General features: G+C 46.2%; 8 protein-coding genes and 2 non-coding genes across 10 annotated transcripts; 4 read left to right on the top strand and 6 right to left on the bottom strand.

Annotated features, from left to right (window-relative positions):
- Positions 1-11: 11 nt before the first annotated feature.
- C7M61_002619 lies at positions 12-84 on the bottom strand. The gene has a single exon. It is a non-coding gene; the product is annotated as a tRNA-Phe (tRNA).
- A 756-nt stretch (positions 85-840) lies between these two features.
- Positions 841-1,200, bottom strand: C7M61_002618 (uncharacterized protein; the record flags this gene model as incomplete). The annotated part of the gene is made up of 1 exon (XM_024857987.1): positions 841-1,200. One exon carries the CDS (start codon positions 1,198-1,200, stop codon positions 841-843), a length of 360 nt encoding a protein of 119 aa, XP_024713913.1.
- Positions 1,201-2,784: 1,584 nt separating this feature from the next.
- C7M61_002617 (uncharacterized protein) lies at positions 2,785-3,228 on the bottom strand (the record flags this gene model as incomplete). The annotated part of the gene is made up of 1 exon (XM_024857986.1): positions 2,785-3,228. The coding sequence occupies one exon, from the start codon at positions 3,226-3,228 to the stop codon at positions 2,785-2,787; it is 444 nt and encodes a 147-aa protein (XP_024713912.1).
- A 1,216-nt stretch (positions 3,229-4,444) lies between these two features.
- Positions 4,445-4,822, bottom strand: C7M61_002616 (uncharacterized protein; the record flags this gene model as incomplete). The annotated part of the gene is made up of 1 exon (XM_024857985.1): positions 4,445-4,822. One exon carries the CDS (start codon positions 4,820-4,822, stop codon positions 4,445-4,447), a length of 378 nt encoding a protein of 125 aa, XP_024713911.1.
- A 1,317-nt stretch (positions 4,823-6,139) lies between these two features.
- C7M61_002615 (uncharacterized protein) lies at positions 6,140-7,264 on the bottom strand (the record flags this gene model as incomplete). The annotated part of the gene is made up of 1 exon (XM_024857984.1): positions 6,140-7,264. One exon carries the CDS (start codon positions 7,262-7,264, stop codon positions 6,140-6,142), a length of 1,125 nt encoding a protein of 374 aa, XP_024713910.1.
- Positions 7,265-8,121: 857 nt separating this feature from the next.
- On the top strand, positions 8,122-8,206 carry C7M61_002614. Its single transcript has one exon. It is a non-coding gene; the product is annotated as a tRNA-Leu (tRNA).
- Positions 8,207-8,496: 290 nt separating this feature from the next.
- C7M61_002613 (uncharacterized protein) lies at positions 8,497-9,354 on the bottom strand (the record flags this gene model as incomplete). The annotated part of the gene is made up of 1 exon (XM_024857983.1): positions 8,497-9,354. The coding sequence occupies one exon, from the start codon at positions 9,352-9,354 to the stop codon at positions 8,497-8,499; it is 858 nt and encodes a 285-aa protein (XP_024713909.1).
- Positions 9,355-11,268: 1,914 nt separating this feature from the next.
- On the top strand, positions 11,269-14,430 carry C7M61_002612 (uncharacterized protein; the record flags this gene model as incomplete). The annotated part of the gene is made up of 1 exon (XM_024857982.1): positions 11,269-14,430. One exon carries the CDS (start codon positions 11,269-11,271, stop codon positions 14,428-14,430), a length of 3,162 nt encoding a protein of 1,053 aa, XP_024713908.1.
- Positions 14,431-14,958: 528 nt separating this feature from the next.
- Positions 14,959-15,606, top strand: VTI1 (v-SNARE protein; the record flags this gene model as incomplete). Its single annotated transcript, XM_024857981.1, has 1 exon — positions 14,959-15,606. One exon carries the CDS (start codon positions 14,959-14,961, stop codon positions 15,604-15,606), a length of 648 nt encoding a protein of 215 aa, XP_024713907.1.
- Positions 15,607-16,638: 1,032 nt separating this feature from the next.
- On the top strand, positions 16,639-17,016 carry YAH1 (adrenodoxin; the record flags this gene model as incomplete). The annotated part of the gene is made up of 1 exon (XM_024857980.1): positions 16,639-17,016. The coding sequence occupies one exon, from the start codon at positions 16,639-16,641 to the stop codon at positions 17,014-17,016; it is 378 nt and encodes a 125-aa protein (XP_024713906.1).
- Between the last annotated feature and the right edge of the window lie 994 nt (positions 17,017-18,010).

Raw genomic sequence — 18,010 nt, 5'->3', positions numbered from 1 at the left:
CAAAAAAAAAATGCGATTTCTGTGGATCGAACACAGGACCTCCAGATCTTCAGTCTGACGCTCTCCCAACTGAGCTAAAACCGCGTAGATGAAGGAAAGTGCTCTAGGACGTATATGTTCTGGATTATATGGCTGAGTTGGAAGTTGGTAAATTTTAGTATGCTGTTGTAATATTTGACTCTATTTCAGTACGCTGTCAAATTTTCAGCGTTGTAGCTCCAATATTGGGTGATTTATAGCCAAAAACAGTTTTATTGAATGAGTCCAAAACGAAAATCAGAATAAATTGACTTATTTTGGCTGAATTTATGCTTGAAATTGCCTCTTAAGTCTTTTTGGCTTTACCCTGTTCGTTTTTGTCCTTGTGCCTAAATGAGTGGACCGCCTTATTGAGAAGCACGATCACCATGCACCGTTTTATTCCAATCAGAAGAGAGAAATTTACGAGAATTAGGCAATAGAAGAAGCTAAATATAGAAATTCAAGAATATTCCAGGCTTTATCTGATAACTCTCGCTGACGTCATATCAGCGTCATTACCATCTGATGACCATATAGATGGTTCTTCATTTAGAAGTGATATTATTCCCACTTTAACACTTAACAATCTTTCTAAATAATTGAAATGTCTCTGATAATATATGTAGATATCTCCTCAGCCATTGAGACATATTTAATTCCTATAAAGAGAAATCAGTCAAAACACACAAGTACATGTATCAATCCATATAACAAGCAGCTGTGAAACCCAGCGATCTCCACATTGAACCCTACAAATCCCCCTCTACAACCTCTCAATGAGCTCTATATTACCTATATTTCCCCAAAACCCAAACCTACCTACGCAACAAGCTGCGTTCCATCGCCCCGTGTATCCTTATAAGTAGGAGGAGGAACCGACGGCGGCTGATAATCCGGAGCACTAGTATGTGGAGGAGGCTGGGCCTGGTATAATACTCCTCGACGGGTAGTGATCATCTGCGGAACATACTGGTTAGGCGGATACTTCTGCGGTATATTTTCCTGATTTAGCATGCTGCGTTTCCTCACAAGCGACACGGTAACAATTATCATAACTAGCACCACGGCAACCGCACCGGCAACAATGCCTATAATGGCGCCTCTCGAGAGACCTGGACCGCCAGAGCTTGAGGATACTCCATAGAGACCAGAGGTGAATAGACGAGAATGAAGATGCATTTTACGGATTTTGAAAGCGAAACGCTGAAGTTTATATACGGCGTTTGGCACGGCTGAATCATGGTTCGTGCATCGGCACAAGCACGGGAATTCGGCGGGGCCGAATATAGAAAACATCGGCATAATCGGAGTGTATGAGATCTGGTACCCCTGCTGCGTCTCGTATCCGGCTAAAGCAGGATTTGACGCTACATTAAAACAATTGAAGATTTAGCGATTTTAGGAGAATCTATAGAATCTTTTATCTTTCTCATTAAATCGCTTCTTTCATATCTCTTTCATCAAATCGCTTCTCTCAAAACCCTGAAAACGACTTCTTCCTGGTATCGTTGAGTCACTGACAGCCGCACCGGGCAGGGGCTTAGGACTGGATATGACGCTGTCATGGATGATCCCGACAGACACCTACAGCGGTCCTTGCATATCGTAAAAAAAATCAACTACCAATGACGAAATCCATCACGAATCGGGCAAAAGGCTTTTGACATCATGCGGGTTTGTGCCAGAACGACGTGGCGTGGAAGCCCTGGTGAAAATAGATGCTGACCAGTGCAGGAAGGGGAGACCTCGTAAACGTCCTATTGTGCATGTTTTGCTTTCTGACAGGGTCCAGCCATGGAGGCTCTGCTGCCTGTTTTGGCGGCATCGTGTGGGGAAGGCACCAAAGGCGTTTTTAGGTTTGGGCTTTGGAAGTTGAGGTGAAAATGGATTGAGGTTGGTTTTTGATTTCACAGTTAGTATTTGACTCAATGGCAAAGGAAGGGAACGGTTGTTTTAGGGTATATTGAGATTCACACAAGATTGGTTGACGACATCGGTAGTACCCATTCTACCCACTGCTTGGTGGCAAATTCTCGATCTTTTTGCGTTTGTGGCCTGCTTCGAGGTTGCCTAATCCATTGAGGACTGGTATCTGTCGAATTTTAGCTATGGAGACTACAATCCCCTCAATGGCTGTTTCTTTTAAATCTCCATGAATATTTCTGTAGGACTTTGTTTAGAAAACAAGTTAGACGTCTTGTGGCTAGATATCTTGAAAAAGTGACACTTTCAGTGTCTTTCGCTTAGGTCTCTTCACCAGTCATTGAACTCTTAACGAAAGCTTGATCATCATTCTTAATGCCACACTGACTGCATCGTTGCCTTTTCCAACTGTGCTCTATCCAAAAGCCTCACTCTTTAACACACCATATTCTTATTCTTCTCCCTAAAACATCCAATCACTCAAGTGCCCCTCCTGACACGCAATCCATGTAATTGCATCAACAGAAATAAAAATGCAAACCCCCACTGTCGCTTACATTGCAGACTTTCAAGCCTTTCTATACTGTCCTATTAATATTCCACGCACGGCGAAGACAAGCTTCTGCTGTCATAGGTGCTTTCTTTTTCTTTCAACCTCCAGGACACACCATTCAAGGCATCTTCAGGATACACCATTCAAGGCATAGTCAACAAATGAAGCCTCCACCTCTCATCTCAATCACCCTATATCCTCATTGTCACCTACACCAGGTAAAACCTCATTATATTTCATTACGTCTAGAATACCTAAATACTCAAATTCATTACCATAAATGCCCGTCACACCGGAGCCCTGACCATGGCTCTTTCTGAGTCCACCAAAATCACATCATTCCCTGGCGCTGGATCCATATATGCTCTGTCGTTCCGTGAATCCTTATAAGTAGGAGGTGGTGCTGTTGGTTCAAAGTAACCAGGTACTGCTGGAGGATTCGGTGGTGTGATTATTGCATTATATCTAGGCTGCTGTCTTGGAATATCTCTATTCGGCTGTCTTGGAATATCTCTAGTCTGCTGTGTCGGCGTCGGAACAGTCTGCGTTCGAGGTACTTTTTTCTTCTTCTCCTCTCTGTAGGAGACAATGGCCCATATACAAAGACCTATGACAACAGCGCCGCCAAAGATACTTCCAAGAACTATTCCGAATTTTCTTCTCCTTTCACTAGTCCAGTCGTATCCATAGGAACTATAAGAGCCCCCGTAGTATCGACGATGGAGATGCATGGTGATGAAGGAAAAACATGGACCCTGGCCGGTTTATATAGGGGTTCTGTTGCTGGAGCTGTGCATCGGCAGAATGACGGCATTTCGGCATTTTGCAGATTATTATGGAGATTGAAGTTGGAGTGTGTGGATGTATCATGGATCGTGGGCTGTCTACAGAAGCTTGCATGGAGTTGCAGGTGGATATGGAGGTGGTTGTCATGCTTTATGGTGGATTTTATATGCTACTTTGGTGATGATGTAGCTTTACCTGTGATGGAGCTTAAATGGTCACATAATGTCACTCGCAGGTGGAATTAAAGATTATCTACATTGAAAGCTCAAACCACAATACAATGAAAAGTACTTCCTTGATTAAATAAAAAGTAGTGAAAACGGCTAGTACAGTTAGAAGAGGGTTTTTGTAGGTTTCTCTGAAAACGTGGCCTTGTTCTACCTCTAGAGCTTCAGATACAGTCATGAGTGTCCCATCTGGGTCCAAGACATTCCTCATGTATTAATGGAAGCTTCTATAAGGCTTTGTGATGTACTACTCGAAAAGAGGATGTTCGTTTCGTTTCACTCTTCGGACACTGCCAAAACTGTGTAGACATGAATCCGTTAGCGTGGTGTCACGCAATACGCCAATTGAGTATTATAATTATGATTCACTTCAGCCCAAATCTCGAATTGCTTTGCCGATTATTCAGCAATTTGAGTACCTGCCTTTTGGCCGTATGGTTTGTAAAATGCACACTTAAACTGATTTTCTATCATCTGAGCAAGAGCTTACACCTCCAAAATTACATTCGCAGCTGAGGTCTAAGATCGATTTTCTTTCTCATTGGATGAGCTCGTGAGAGTCCTCTACACCGTCATATGCCACATTTTTTACATTAGAAAATAACAGACCCTTGATTGTGTATCGTTGTATGCTCTATTCAGTGGGTACTTCAGAAACATGGCCTTCCCATCCCATTCCTAAGCTATTCACTGTGGCCAAAGGTTTTTTACATTTTGCCGTAAATCCAATCCCAGCAACAATTTCAACTAGCCCATTTGCTAACTCCTCCAAGGAACACCTACAAATGTATATCTGTATGCTCTATTAAGTGGATATAGAAACCGATGAAAGTGCCACGCCGACTGTCCAGAGCCGTTGCCTGACATTCAACATTCTCTCAACCATGGCTACACCATTCTTCCAACCATGGCTACACCATTTTTCCAACCATGGCTACACCATGTTGTACACTCTATCATGCCGAGAATCCTTATAAGTAGGAGGAGGAGCCGTCGGCAGCTGATAATATGGAGCAGCCGTTTGAGGAGCCGACATTGGTCTCACTGGAGCGGGTTCCATTGGAAACGGCCTCATGGGAACCGGGTTTCCAGATCCCAAACCGACGGTTCCTGGAGGATACTGGTTTTGGGGAAATTTGGCTGCTCGATTTCTGACGATACACACTCTGATGGTCACAACCAATATTATAAAAGCAATAATGCCGGCGGCAATTCCAATGTAGACACCGACGGGAAGACCAGAGCTGCCCGAATCAGAGCCATATGAGGAGCCATAGAAACCTGAAGAAAATAGACGGGGATGAAGATGCATTGTTGGAGGAATTAGCCAAAAGGGAGCGGCATGGCGTGTTTATATGGGGCGTCGGCACGGCTGATAGCTGGATTCGTGCATATGACGGAATTGGCGTGTTTCGGCACGAGGTCCAATTGTGTATCATGGAAATTGTTGATCCAGGCGGAGTGGATACAGCCCTGTCATGCAGCCGCCTCGTAATATCTGCACGGCTCACTTGACAGCTGCGTGCGTTGGCAGTTGAATGAAAAAGTAAAGGATAAAAAAAAGTAGAAATTTAGGATTCCTTGGATTGCATCTTCGCTTTCTTATCTCCACGTCGTACATTATCGTGTTATCTCGAAATTGGCCCATGCACGGTCTAGTGGTTGTGTCATGTGCAGCCGCACCGGGCCGAGGCTAAGCCTGGATATGGCACTATCATGAATGATCCAGGCAGTCCGACTTAAGGTGGGATTTGCGTTTTGTGATAACCGGCTGGGGAAAAACGCACAGTTGGTTTTTGGAGAATCATGGGTTTTTGAGATTTGGGTGACCACAACTGGGTTTTTGAGATCGGCTTGTGGGATGGATTTGCCGATGTTGGGATTTAGGTGATGCACAATGTGGATAAAGCGTTGAAGGGTATGACGTTTTAGGCGGCTTTTGGATTACCTGGGCGGCCTTGTCGTTTATGCCCTCCTGCCGATACTGGACGCTAAAGCTACATTACCTCAATGCTGGTATTCGACCAATGGGACCACCAGCAATCTCTCCATCGACCTCAATGATATTTTGAATCTCCAATTGCCTTTTCTCTTCAATTCCTTTTTAAGGACCTCCACTTTTTCCATTTCATAAGCTCAAGGTCACATCTTCCACCGAAAAGTGTGGCTCAAAATGACCCTACCCTAGATCACGAACATAGGAACTCACCATTTTTTCATTTCCCTCTTATCCGTTGACAAAAGATGGCTAAACTTTGGGCAACTCCTGTATCCATAAGCTGGTAATATAGAAGTTCCATGTATCTCCACCAAAAATTCATTCGTCCCTTAAACTTCATCTCAATTATGCTGTATTGCTCTTGATCATTCCCCTGATTCACAAGCCTCGTCTCTGCCATCTTATCGATGGTCTCTATTCAAGCTATCTAATGCTTTCCAATGTTCCGCTGCAACACAACGTACTAATTTGATAAACGAGGCATGACCTGCTGATGAACTCCCCTGAAAGAACGGAAAGTACGAACGTACAACTAGCAAGCTTTTGACGAAACGATAAAAATTCTCCTATATTCAAAACTGAACTTGCTCCTCCCTTCACCTTGAGTCCCCTACCAATGACTCACAATGTCTAGCACTGTTCGGAACCCAGATCATCTTTAACGTCACAACAGTCGACACCGAGGTCTCCTAGGCACGCAAAAATGAATAACCACACCACAGGATACAAAAATTGAAAGATTTTCACAATTACCAGGCTTTTCAAAGGATAGCTGACACTGATGCTCTCAAATACCTCTCCTTCCCACATGCGTGTACGGAGAGCCAGGCCAATAATTAACCCAACGAGTACTCTGCCAATGTGAATGACCAGACCTACAGCAATACCGAATTCAAAAGAATTCTTATCAAAACCCAAAAATGCTGCTAGTACGAGCGAGCCATCGACGAGGGCTGAAATGACAAACCAAAAGAACAGGAACCTCCAATATGGCACAAAGTCGGTTTCATAAAGCCCATACTTAAACTCCTTGACAAACTCCATCGTCGTGCTATGCGTTTGGAAAACTTCATCATGGATTTTGACTCTTTCTTCCTCTACCAATGCATCCACTATCATATTCTTGACCCTGTCCATCCACGACTCTTGGAAAGCATCCACATCCTTCAACTTGAGTTCCTCAGTAGTGAAGAGCCCCATATCCTTCACAAAATCATAAAAGGCGTATTTCCCTTCGTAGCACGTTCTCTTCATTCCTTCAGCATCTCTACACAAGCCCGAGCTATAGAGGGAATATGTTGTTTTCCCATACGGCCATTCCAGGGGAATATCGGATGCGATATCACCAGAAATGCCCTTTTTAACATCCTCAAAAGCTGCAACCGTCTTGTTCATGACTTGGATCCAGCCATTTGGATCCTCGTTCCAGGCTTTTTGAATAGGATAGGGAGCCAGGGATCCGAGGAAAAGGTTTCGATAATAGAGGGCATTGAGGATATACCAGCCCAACACCGCCAGAAAAGCTATAATAAAGGCGATGACAGGTACTATTTTGCAGTCATGGTCTTTTTTCGCTTCTTTGGTAGTTTCTGGTTTTTCACTGGTTTCTGCTTGTTCACTGGTTTCTGCTTGTTCACTGGTTTCTGCTTGTTCACTGGTTTCCTTGCTTGGTTGTTCACTGGTTTCCTGGCTTTCGGCAGTAACTGGAGGGTTTTCGGTTTCTTTTTCGATTTCTTCGTATGGATTTTCAGGCATTTTGGGGTCTGGAATTTTGGAGGGAGAGGTGGAGTCTTTTATTTATTGGGAGACGATGAGGTAACTCGATGCATGTTTAAGCATCGGTCACGCTTACATAGTTGACGGCACAATATTGATTAAATAATTATTTTGACGAGTTCATTGATCGCCTTGTTTTTGGATTCCGAAAATGTCGTGTTTCAGAAATTGGGCATGACCCTTTGATTTTTTTGAATTTTGTACTTGGATTGAGGCATGAATCTGTACTCCGATGCAAGCCATTTTACCTGATCGGCGGCTCATTTATGTAGTTTTATTTAATTTTCTCCTTTGAGGAATACCATATCTCTGGGGAAACATACTGTAATTAAATGTCACGGGATGCCGAAGCCTCTGGCTTTTCTTCTTTTTATCTCTATATGAGCTCTCTTTATTGGAGTGAATAACCTTATTCCCTATAGAAACAGCCTTCAATGGGATCACACTATTCTCAATTTCACGACACTTATAGCAAAAACCTGCTCTTAAATTACCGAATACCACATCATACTCCTGCCGTTAAACCGATAAAGCAATATCTCCATTGCTAACTGTGAATCTAGTACTTTTTTCGTGTTGAGCATGCAAAGAAACTCGAAAATGTAACTCAAATGCAACAAATCTCGCAACAAAATGTATTTCAGCAATCACCTTTTCACCCTTCTAAATGGGGCTTTGATACTTGGACGATAAATTTATAGGCCCAAAATGACCTCAAAATTTGAATCTGTTTTCGAGAATTCACTCTCCTGACCGTATTTTGGATGTCCTGCATATACCGCGTCAATGCTGTATTATTTTACTATATACACCCGCTGCAGGTTATATTCAGTAATGGCTCTGTGGCCGAGCGGTCTAAGGCGGCAGACTCAAGTTCTGTTATCGTAAGATGCGCGTGTTCGAATCACGCCGGAGTCACTATTTTTTTGGATTTTCATGGATTGAATTATCAATAAGGGAATCAACCATTTGAAATATGGAGTTCCACTCAATCCTTTTTTATCTCAGCCGGCTTGCACAAGTTGTGGCTTAGATACTCTATCGCAGCCATTTTGCAGCCATTCTACTGTATCGAATACCAGTCTTCATCCTATCAAACAACTCAATTCCAGCAAATCTACAACTCATCACTATTAAATGTTCACTAAAACACCATATCTATTATCATGCAATGCCTGGGTCTCATATTCCGAGACCGGCTCTTTCATAACTTACACACATGTGTAACCACCGTCAACACGAATATCCGAACCAGTGGTGAATGTGGAAAGGTCACTGGCCAAGTAGAGGTATGCGCCAACCAACTCCTCGGGCAATGCCTCTCTGCCCTCAGGCGTAAGACCCCACCATTTGGCTCTCTGCTTAGTAGGAACGAAGGACGACATCGGCGTGTCGGTGTATCCTGGCGAAACACTGTTCACACGAGCAAAACCGGCAAACTCCACAGCCAAGGATTTGGCCATCTGCACCACAGCAGCCTTGGAGGCATTGTAGCCGGTCTGGTAGTTGGGAACGTTCACAATGTGTCCGCTCATCGAGGCGGTCATAATGAAGGAGCCCTGGCCCTTTTCCTTGAAGATCTTGCCGACCGTCTTGGCACAGTTGAAAACACCGTGGACGTTGACGTCAAACACCTTTTTCCAGGAATCAAGCGTGGAGTCGTCATTAAGAATAGAACCTGTTTGCCAAGCAACACCGGCATTGGCGATAAACACGTCGATGGTGCCGAAATCCTCCTTAATCTGGTTCACCACCTCTTCGACGGCCTCGTACTTGGTCACGTCAACCTGGTACGATTTGGCCTTGATGCCGTAGGTGTCGCTCAAACGAGAAGCAAGACTGGGATCGTGCTTGTAGTCCATAATCACCACATGGGAACCGGCCTGGGCAAAACCCTCAGCAATAGCTCCACCAATGGCACCAGCAGCTCCAGTAATAACGGTGACTTTACCGTTCAAAAGGAATCTATCCACCACAGTGCCTTTAAGAGTAGGAGCCTTGGCAGGAACAGAGGTCTCCTCGTGGTCTGGCTTGATGATGGTGTTGTAAATGGCGTCAGAAAGAGTCATGGTGATGAGCAATCTACAAAAGCGAAATCGAGAGAAATGGCCCGTTTATATACCCAGTCTGGGGTGGACTCCGAAAATGGTTCCTGTGGGGGCGCATCGGAAAAGAAACGAGCGCCGTTGCAGCTTTATCCGGTGACAGAAAAAGAAATGCGGGGCGGAACCATTCTCGGGCACTCTTCATCGGGCAGTAGTTTATCCGGACCGAGCAATGCACTGCTTTCACCCAATTAGAGTTTATAGCTCAAGGATGTTATTTGAAGGGTCTAGAAGGCTTAGATGCCGCAAAACTGAAAATTTGTAGGCTTCCTGTGGGTGTTGCCAAATTTGGCAACAATGCCGATTGGAAGAAGTGACCCGTTCCAACATGCGGGGCATTCGTAAATCAACAAGACCCTACGGTATTCTGGTATTTGGGTGGGATTCAGAGTGACCTTGAGCGGGGCATCATGAGGGGCCCTGGAATTGAGTTTCTGAAGATCATGCAGAGAATCTCTTGTTGTGGAGAAGCTGGCCTTGGCAGTGTGGAGCACGGAATGGTGATACCTGCGAAGATTATGAGCAGCTCAGAATGAATTTATGAAAAGATGTAGACTGGATACTTTAATAGTCCTTCTGGGAAGAGAATGGTTCAGGAATTGCAAAGGTTGCAGAAACAATGGTATGTATTGTTGGTGAGGTCAGATCTTGAGATCTGATGGGTGTCTGTTGGATCACTGTATTTATAGGACAGCTTGAACTATAATGAGGGGCTTTGAAGATGTATGGGCTAAAGTTTCCATAATGGCGATACCCAATGATATCTCTCGTCTTGAGCCTCTGATCCGCAGGATGGTTGTATTGAAGCCATTGAAAAGGAAGACTTTTGAAGAAAGGACTTCCAAAGGGAATTCAAATGGGATTCCATACTCTGTAAAGTAATCATCACTTCATTTCAGTCTGTCGACAGTTCTGGTCAAAGTATAGACCAAGGAGGTAACTTATTCCGTTCAGGGAAGGATCCGAAGGAGTTCTCTAGTCCCTTACTCCCACTTTCTTCCGCTTGAAGCGGAAACAGCGTTTTATATTGCTTGTAACAACTTTTAGTAACCCATTCCGAATAGAAATCCCCCTTGGTCTTCCAAGTTCACTGTCAAACTGGACCGTGAGACGCCTCATCCCCAGAAGTCACGATGCCCCAGACCAAAACAAACCACCAGCCCCATTCCCGATCATCGTTCATCAAAACTCCATTACAGCACCTTTTTTATCCACATTTCATACCCCATGCCGACACTCCATAAATAGCCCAACAGATCACCACCCTCCACTGCTCACCTCTGCCACTCCTTCAAAACCACACAAAACCGTCCCCCAAAACTCCCCAAATTTCCCCCAAAACACCACAAACTCACACTCCAAACCACCCACCACCAACTTTTTCGTCCCCCACCCATTGAGCCCATACGACCACACCTGACCCATCTACACCCTCCACTCCTCCTCCTCGTATATCATCTAGCCGCCGTGCATCGGGCGCCAGCAAGGCCGCTGATCTGGCGACGCCGATCTAAAAATTTAGGCAAAACCCAAAAAAACCAAAAAAAAATCAGCGAACCTCCCGCTTATATATTGATCGGCGGGGCAACGTGCCCCTCGATTGGCTGCAAAGTGGGGGTGACTTTGGGGGACTCCGTGGGGTGCGTCGGTGCCAACGACGATCCAAAGCCCGAACAGTACAAATAAACCGATATTCCCAAAAAAACCATAATTCCAAAACCAACTCCTTCTTTTCCGAAAACCCCGAGCCCGTCTCTCATAGGCTATTCATCCCTGAAATGAAGCACCTCCCTGCCGCAGCAACTAAGACAATTCTGCAGGAGTCCACCACATATATCACCAACTCAAACCACCTTTTCTTTTAGTCAAAAAAAGTCAATGAACGACGTGTTGGACGCCCTCACCGCCGAGGAGCGCCGTCTTTTTGAAAACAAGAAGAGAGATCAATACTACAAACGCTGGGGCACTTATCTTAGTGAAAGACAATGGGCCACTGTCAGAGAGGACTACTCGGCTTCTGGACTGGCTTGGGATGATTTCCTGTTTGACACGTCACGCCTGAGAACGTACCGTTGGGGAGAAGACGGTTTGTGTGGCTTTTGTGATACCAGACAGTTGGTCAACTTGCTGTTGGCACTTTGGAACGAGAAGGACCATATCTTGAAGGAGAAGCTTTTCGGTGTCACCAACTCCCAGGGTAACCACGGTGAAGATGTGAAGGAGTTGTACTGGTACCTTGACAACACGCCCACCCACTCGTACTCGAAGATGTTGTACAAGTATCCCCAGGCCGAGTTCCCCTATGAGAAGTTGGTGGAGGAGAACGGGAAACGTAGCCGTTTGGAACAGGAGTACGAAATCACCGACACGGGCATTTTCGACGAGCAGAAGTACTTTGACGTGGTGTACGAGCTGGCCAAGGCCGACGAGGACCCCGAGGAGCTTTTGTTCAGAATCACCGCCTACAACAGAGGCCCTGATGCTGCTCCTTTGCACATCTTGCCCCACATTGTTTTGCGTAACTACTGGGCCTGGGGCACAGAGGAGTCCTTGCATGGCAAGCCCACGTTGAAGCAGATCGACAACTACACCATTGAGTTGGAGCACCCCAAGTTCGGCAAGAGATACTTGGTGTTTGCGCCTGCTCCTGGTTTGAGCGAGAATCTGCCTGACGTGGAACCCAAGTTGCTTTTCACCGAGAACGAAACCAACCACAAGCGTCTTTACGACCAGCCCAACGAGGTTGACTACGTCAAGGACGCTTTCCACGACTACGTGGTGCAGAAGGACGAAAAGGCCGTCAACCCGGAAAACGTCGGAACCAAGGCCTGTGCTTTGTTTTCGTTCAACGAGGACGGCGGCGTGCCTGCTGGCGACTACGTGACCATCCGTTACAAGCTTACCGACAAGCTTGGCGACATTGATGAGGTGGAGTTCGACAATGTCTTTGAAAGAAGACAGGACGAGGCCGACGCTTTCTACTGGAAGGTCTCGCCCTTGCCCATCACCGACGACTTGCGTCAAGTTCAGCGTCAGGCTTTCGCCGGTTTGTTGTGGACCAAGCAGTTCTACCATTTCGTCCACAGCTACTGGTCCAGTGGTGACCCTAATACACCCCCACCGCCCGAAAACAGAGCCAACGGCAGAAACAAGGACTGGAAGCACTTGTACATTGACGACGTGCTCTCTTTGCCGGACAAATGGGAGTATCCCTTCTTTGCAGCCTGGGACACCGCTTTCCACTGCATTCCATTCGCCATGATCGACCCTGAATTCGCCAAAAAGCAGTTGGAGCTCTTGACCAGAGAGTGGTACATGCATCCTAATGGTCAATTGCCAGCCTACGAGTGGAACTTCAGTGACGTTAATCCTCCAGTCCACGCCTGGGCTACCTACAGAGTGTTCAAGATCGAAAGAAAGATGTACGGTGTGGAGGACTTGGACTTCTTGGAGGGTGTGTTCCAGAAATTGTTGCTCAACTTCACCTGGTGGGTCAACAGAAAGGACTTCAACGGAAACAACCTTTTCGAGGGTGGTTTCTTGGGTCTTGACAACATTGGTGTTTTCAACCGTTCTGAACCTTTGCCCACCGGTGGTACTTTGCAGCAGTCCGACTCCACAGGATGGATGGCGTTCTACTGTTTGCAGATGTTGAACATTGCGTTGGAATTAGCCAAGACCCGTCCAGTCTACGAAAACATTGCATCCAAGTTCTTTGAGCACTTCTTGTTGATTGCTGATGCCATGTCGTACAGAGGTGCCACAAAGGCCGACCAGCAGCCCACTGAGCAGTCATTGTGGGACGAAAACGACAAGTTCTACTACGACGCCATCCATTTCGATTCTCATACCCAGTCTTTGCCAGTCAGATCCTTGGTCGGCTTGATTCCATTGTATGCTTCTTTGACTTTGGAACCCGAGTTGTTGAACAAGTTCCCCTCGTTCAAGAAGCGTTTGGACTGGTTTATTGAGAACAGACGTGCTATTGCCGAGAGAAACATCGCTTCTATGACCCACCGTGGTGTTGGTGAGCGTTTGCTTTTGGCCTTGGTCAACAAGGAGAGATTGGTGGATATTTTGGAAAAAATGTTGGACGAAAAGGAGTTCTTGTCTGAGTTTGGTATCCGTTCGTTGTCCAAGTACCACGAAGAGCACCCATTCGAGTTGGATGTGCACGGTCAGAGATACGAAGTCAAGTACCTTCCCGGTGAGTCCGACTCCGGAATGTTCGGTGGTAATTCCAACTGGAGAGGTCCCATCTGGTTCCCAGTCAACTTCCTTCTTGTGGAATCCTTGCAGAGATTCTACTTGTACTACGGTTCTGACTTGAAGGTCGAGTGTCCTAAGGGCTCGGGTGAATACTTGAACTTGGCGCAATGTGCCCAAGAGATCCAGCACCGTTTGATGCACTTGTTCCTTCCCGACAACAACGGAGCCCGTGCTTGTAACGGTGGCAATGATTTGATGAACCACGATCCCCACTTCAACGAATACGTGCCCTTCTACGAGTACTTTGATGGTGATACCGGCCGTGGTTTGGGTGCATCTCACCAGTGTGGCTGGACCGCCGTGGTTGCCAAGTGGATCCATGACAACGGTGTCACTTGCAGAGCTCCAAAGACGCCTAGAACGCCTAAACCAGAGAGACGTAACTCTATCCACTCGTTTGACCAGGACGAACCTACCAAGGAGAGTGAGGAGGATGATTTGATCAAGACCTACACTCCAAAGGTCGGACCCTTCCCATCGAGACTTGTGAGAAGAAAGTCTGGAAAGTCTTTGCTCAATTTGACCATCAACTCTTTGGATCTTGGTGGAGAGGAGGAGCTTGATGCCGAAAAGGATGTTCCTACTTTGGAGAGCGGCTTGAAGAACGTGACCGCCGAGTTGGATGATTATGGCTTGACACCTTCTGTGTCTCGGTCCTCTGTTGATTCCCGTTTCGACGACACCTTGGTCAGCCAGATCAAGGCCGCCTTCCACAAGTACAAGAACCGTACTGATGAGGATGAGGGCGAGGAGTTTGAGACCAGACACTGAGTGTCCACTTCAATTCACCTACATAAATAGCAAGAAAAAAAATGGCAATACCCAAGGGAGTAGGGAGATTAAACCACAAGGATTTGTTTGAATTTATTCAGAAACCAAACTCTTTATTGCTTTTGCTGATGGCTTAGAGCATCGTAGAAGAAGCAAAGAACCCGAAATTCACCGATTTCAAAATCTTTTAAAAATTACTGAATTTAAGGCCATTTTCAAATAATTTCATTAAATCAGTAAAGTTTGCCCCAATTCAAATGCTTCAAACCATTGTCAATCACTGTACATGCTCAATTCCGTGAAGAAAGGTGTACCCATATTTCTCCACACACCACACTCCAATGAGCCCAAAAAAAAAGATTTCAACAACTACTTGATAATTGTTTTAGCAAGAGCCCCTTAAAATTAAAAAAATCCATCTACACCCCTCCAATAAGTATCCCCAAATTCCATTGCCTGTCTCGTCACGTGCCCTGCGCCTGACCCCATATCAACCGCAAGAAACACCTCACTGTTTCTACAACAACCATGTCTGATTTATTCGAGACATACGAGTCTGATTTCCAACTTGCCCTTCAAGAAGCCAAGGCCAAGATCGGCCTGGTCCAGCTGAGCAGCGCCGGTCTGCGCAAAGATGCCCTTCAGTCGATTGAACACGCCACAGACGAAGCCCTAGAGATTTTGGACCAGATGAACCTTGAGATCCAGAGCTTGCCAGCCAATCAGAGACTGAGCTACAACGCCAAGGTCCGCAAGTACAGAAGCGAGGTGGAGGCCAACAAGCAGAAGCTCAAGGAGCTTTTGGACGAAGAGGACAGACTGGAGCTTTTTGGAAGCAGGTACACCGATAACGAGGAGGAGGGGTCACAGAGAAAGCAGTTGCTCAGCAACAACGCGTCGTTGGACCGCTCGCTGCAGAGGCTCCGGGAGTCTCAGCGTGTGGCGATTGAGACAGAAGGTATCGGTGGTAATATACTCAACGACCTCAGGGCACAGAGAGAGCAGATCACGAACGCCAGGAGCACGTTGCTGACGGCGGACAACTACGTGGACCGCTCTGTGGCGACGTTGAAGCTGATGAGCAGGCGTCTTGTGGCCAACAAGTTCATTTCCTATGCGATCATCGCCGTGTTGATCATTCTAATATTCTTGGTGCTTGCCAGCAAGTTCTGGTAGTGCTGGAGGGACGATAGTGACTATTCTAGATAATGTGATGATGAGAAAGTGGGTTGTAGGTGTGGTCGTCAACTATGACCGGTTTGGTTTTAATAGTGAGCTTTGGGCCATTTGTGGCTTATGCGTTGATGTAGATTGTAGATAAGAGTTTCTGGGAAATTTGTCAGATATCGTACGATTCCATGCAAAGAACATGCGGTGTGGGGCGCTTATCTCGGTTATCTTGGCTTAATTGAAGATCTGGAAGGTTGAAAGAGGCTCTTTTGATTTGCCTTAAAGAAAAGAAATGTAATTCTGTACCGTAGTACTTTAAGTATATGATACTTGGTGGGGTCACATTTCGCAGCCATTTCTGGCTTTTCACATATTTCACAGTACACCACTAAAAACCACAAACTCTAAAGATGTCCCAAAAATCGAAATCTCCGAAAATCCACAAACCGCTCTATCCCAAGAACCTCCCACACCCAAAGAATCCAAATTCCAAAAATCATCCAAATCGCCTTATACCTTCGGCCTTGCTGACCATGACTCGTCTATGCGGGTGACTCAGAGCGCATCGATTTGTAAGCACCACCAGATCCTCGGCCGAATCCAGCCAAAAAACAAAAAATCTCCATCAAATCCATAAATTCCTCGAATTCTTCAAAAACCAAAACACTTCTGAAATTTCCACCATTGGCTGGATCACCGGAACTGCACCGTGCCGCTGACTCTGCTGACCAATCCGTGACTTCTCCCAAACCCTACCGACAACGTATCCAAAAGAACAACCTGATCCAAATAATCAACCACAAAGTCTTTTATCAACCACTTAGCCAAACCACTGAAATCAACCCACCAGTGCCTCCCGAAGCCTTATCACTGGTGGTCTTCCTGCAGGAGGCTTACTATTCCTCAGCTCTCATAAGTCGAAAAATTCCTCATCACCACTCCACAAAACACACAATGCTCAGACTTCTTCGGACGCCTGTGGTCTGGCGGCGGCCGGCCGTGCCTGCATTCCGGAATTTCCACATTTCCGTTCCCAGAATGCACGGCCACCTTCACAAACCCAAGCCGGGTGAAGAACTCCATGTTACCTTTATCACCAAAGACGGAGGACAGCAGACCTTTGAGGTAGCAGAGGGCGACAACATTTTGGACATTGCACAGGCACATGGACTCGATATGGAAGGCGCCTGCGGAGGCTCGTGTGCCTGTTCGACGTGCCATGTAATTGTGGATCCAGACTTTTACGATGAGATTCCAGAACCCGATGACGACGAAAACGATATGTTGGATTTGGCCTTTGGCTTGACCGAGACGTCGCGTTTGGGCTGCCAGGTGAAGATGTCCAAGGAGTTGGACGGGATCCGGGTCGCCTTGCCTGCAATGACGAGAAACCTCCAGCTGAAGGACTTTAACTAGGTGGGGACAACTAGAAGGAGGGCTTTGACTGATCGGAGCGAGACGGATTCCGAGAGGAAGGTTACGGAAGGGGAGGCCAAAAAGCAAGAGAAGCATTGTTTCAGCTTCCGGTCATCCAGGAGGTCGTTGTGACATCAGATGAGCTACTGTATGGCCATTGGATGAGCAGTTGGAGGGCCTTTGGATCAGCTATTGGATGACCATGGGACGACCATGGGACGAATCAATGTCGTTTTGCAAAAGCCCATGAGAGCATTATTTTGGCTGCTCCTTCGAATTACACCAACCTTGAGCTCGATGAACAGCCTCTCATCATGGCCTGTCATACTCCAATCAAGCGACTACGTCCCCGTTCAATCGCACATCCATGGACATTCAAACTGTTCACCAGCAACAAGACACAAAAGAAAACGCCACCACGGCCCGATGGAAGCGGGCTTCACCGCCGAGCGCCTCGGCACAGCATACGGACTCCGTCCCCTTGTACATATTGCAACCACATCGGGCGTGCTGGCTAAGCTTGTATATACAGCGAATTCACAAGCGAATAGAATGAGTGTAGGAGGGGGATATTGTTGATTTTGGGTTTAATTGGTAAAGCATTGGTGTTCCTTGGACTATGGAGTCTGAAGCAATGCTGAGACAGCCCTGAGACTGGTTGGGTTTCAGATCATCGAAAGCGGTCTAGACATGAGTTCTGGACAAAACAGAAAGCGCAACAATTTGAGCCACAAGCAATTGAAAAGCATATTTCTATGGAACTCAACATTCAAGGTTTCATGGTACCCCAGGCTGATACACCCACATTTCGCAGCCATTTATACTCCCCTACCAACTCTCAATACATGCACCGCCAGGAGCCCAAAAGCCGACCCCAAAACTTCTCCTCTATAATATTAATAAAATAAGTGAAAATATTCTATAAAATACAAAAAACTTGTTTATTCCCCAAACTCATCCACCTCTATGCCTCCTCACCACCCACTGCAACTCG

Source organism: Candidozyma pseudohaemuli (genome assembly GCF_003013735.1).
Source record: "Candidozyma pseudohaemuli strain B12108 chromosome Unknown scaffold00005, whole genome shotgun sequence".
In the NCBI taxonomy this organism is placed as follows: Eukaryota; Fungi; Ascomycota; class Pichiomycetes; order Serinales; family Metschnikowiaceae; genus Candidozyma; species Candidozyma pseudohaemuli.
Note: the sequence above shows the minus strand (reverse complement) of the source record. Positions and strands in the feature narration are given on the sequence as shown.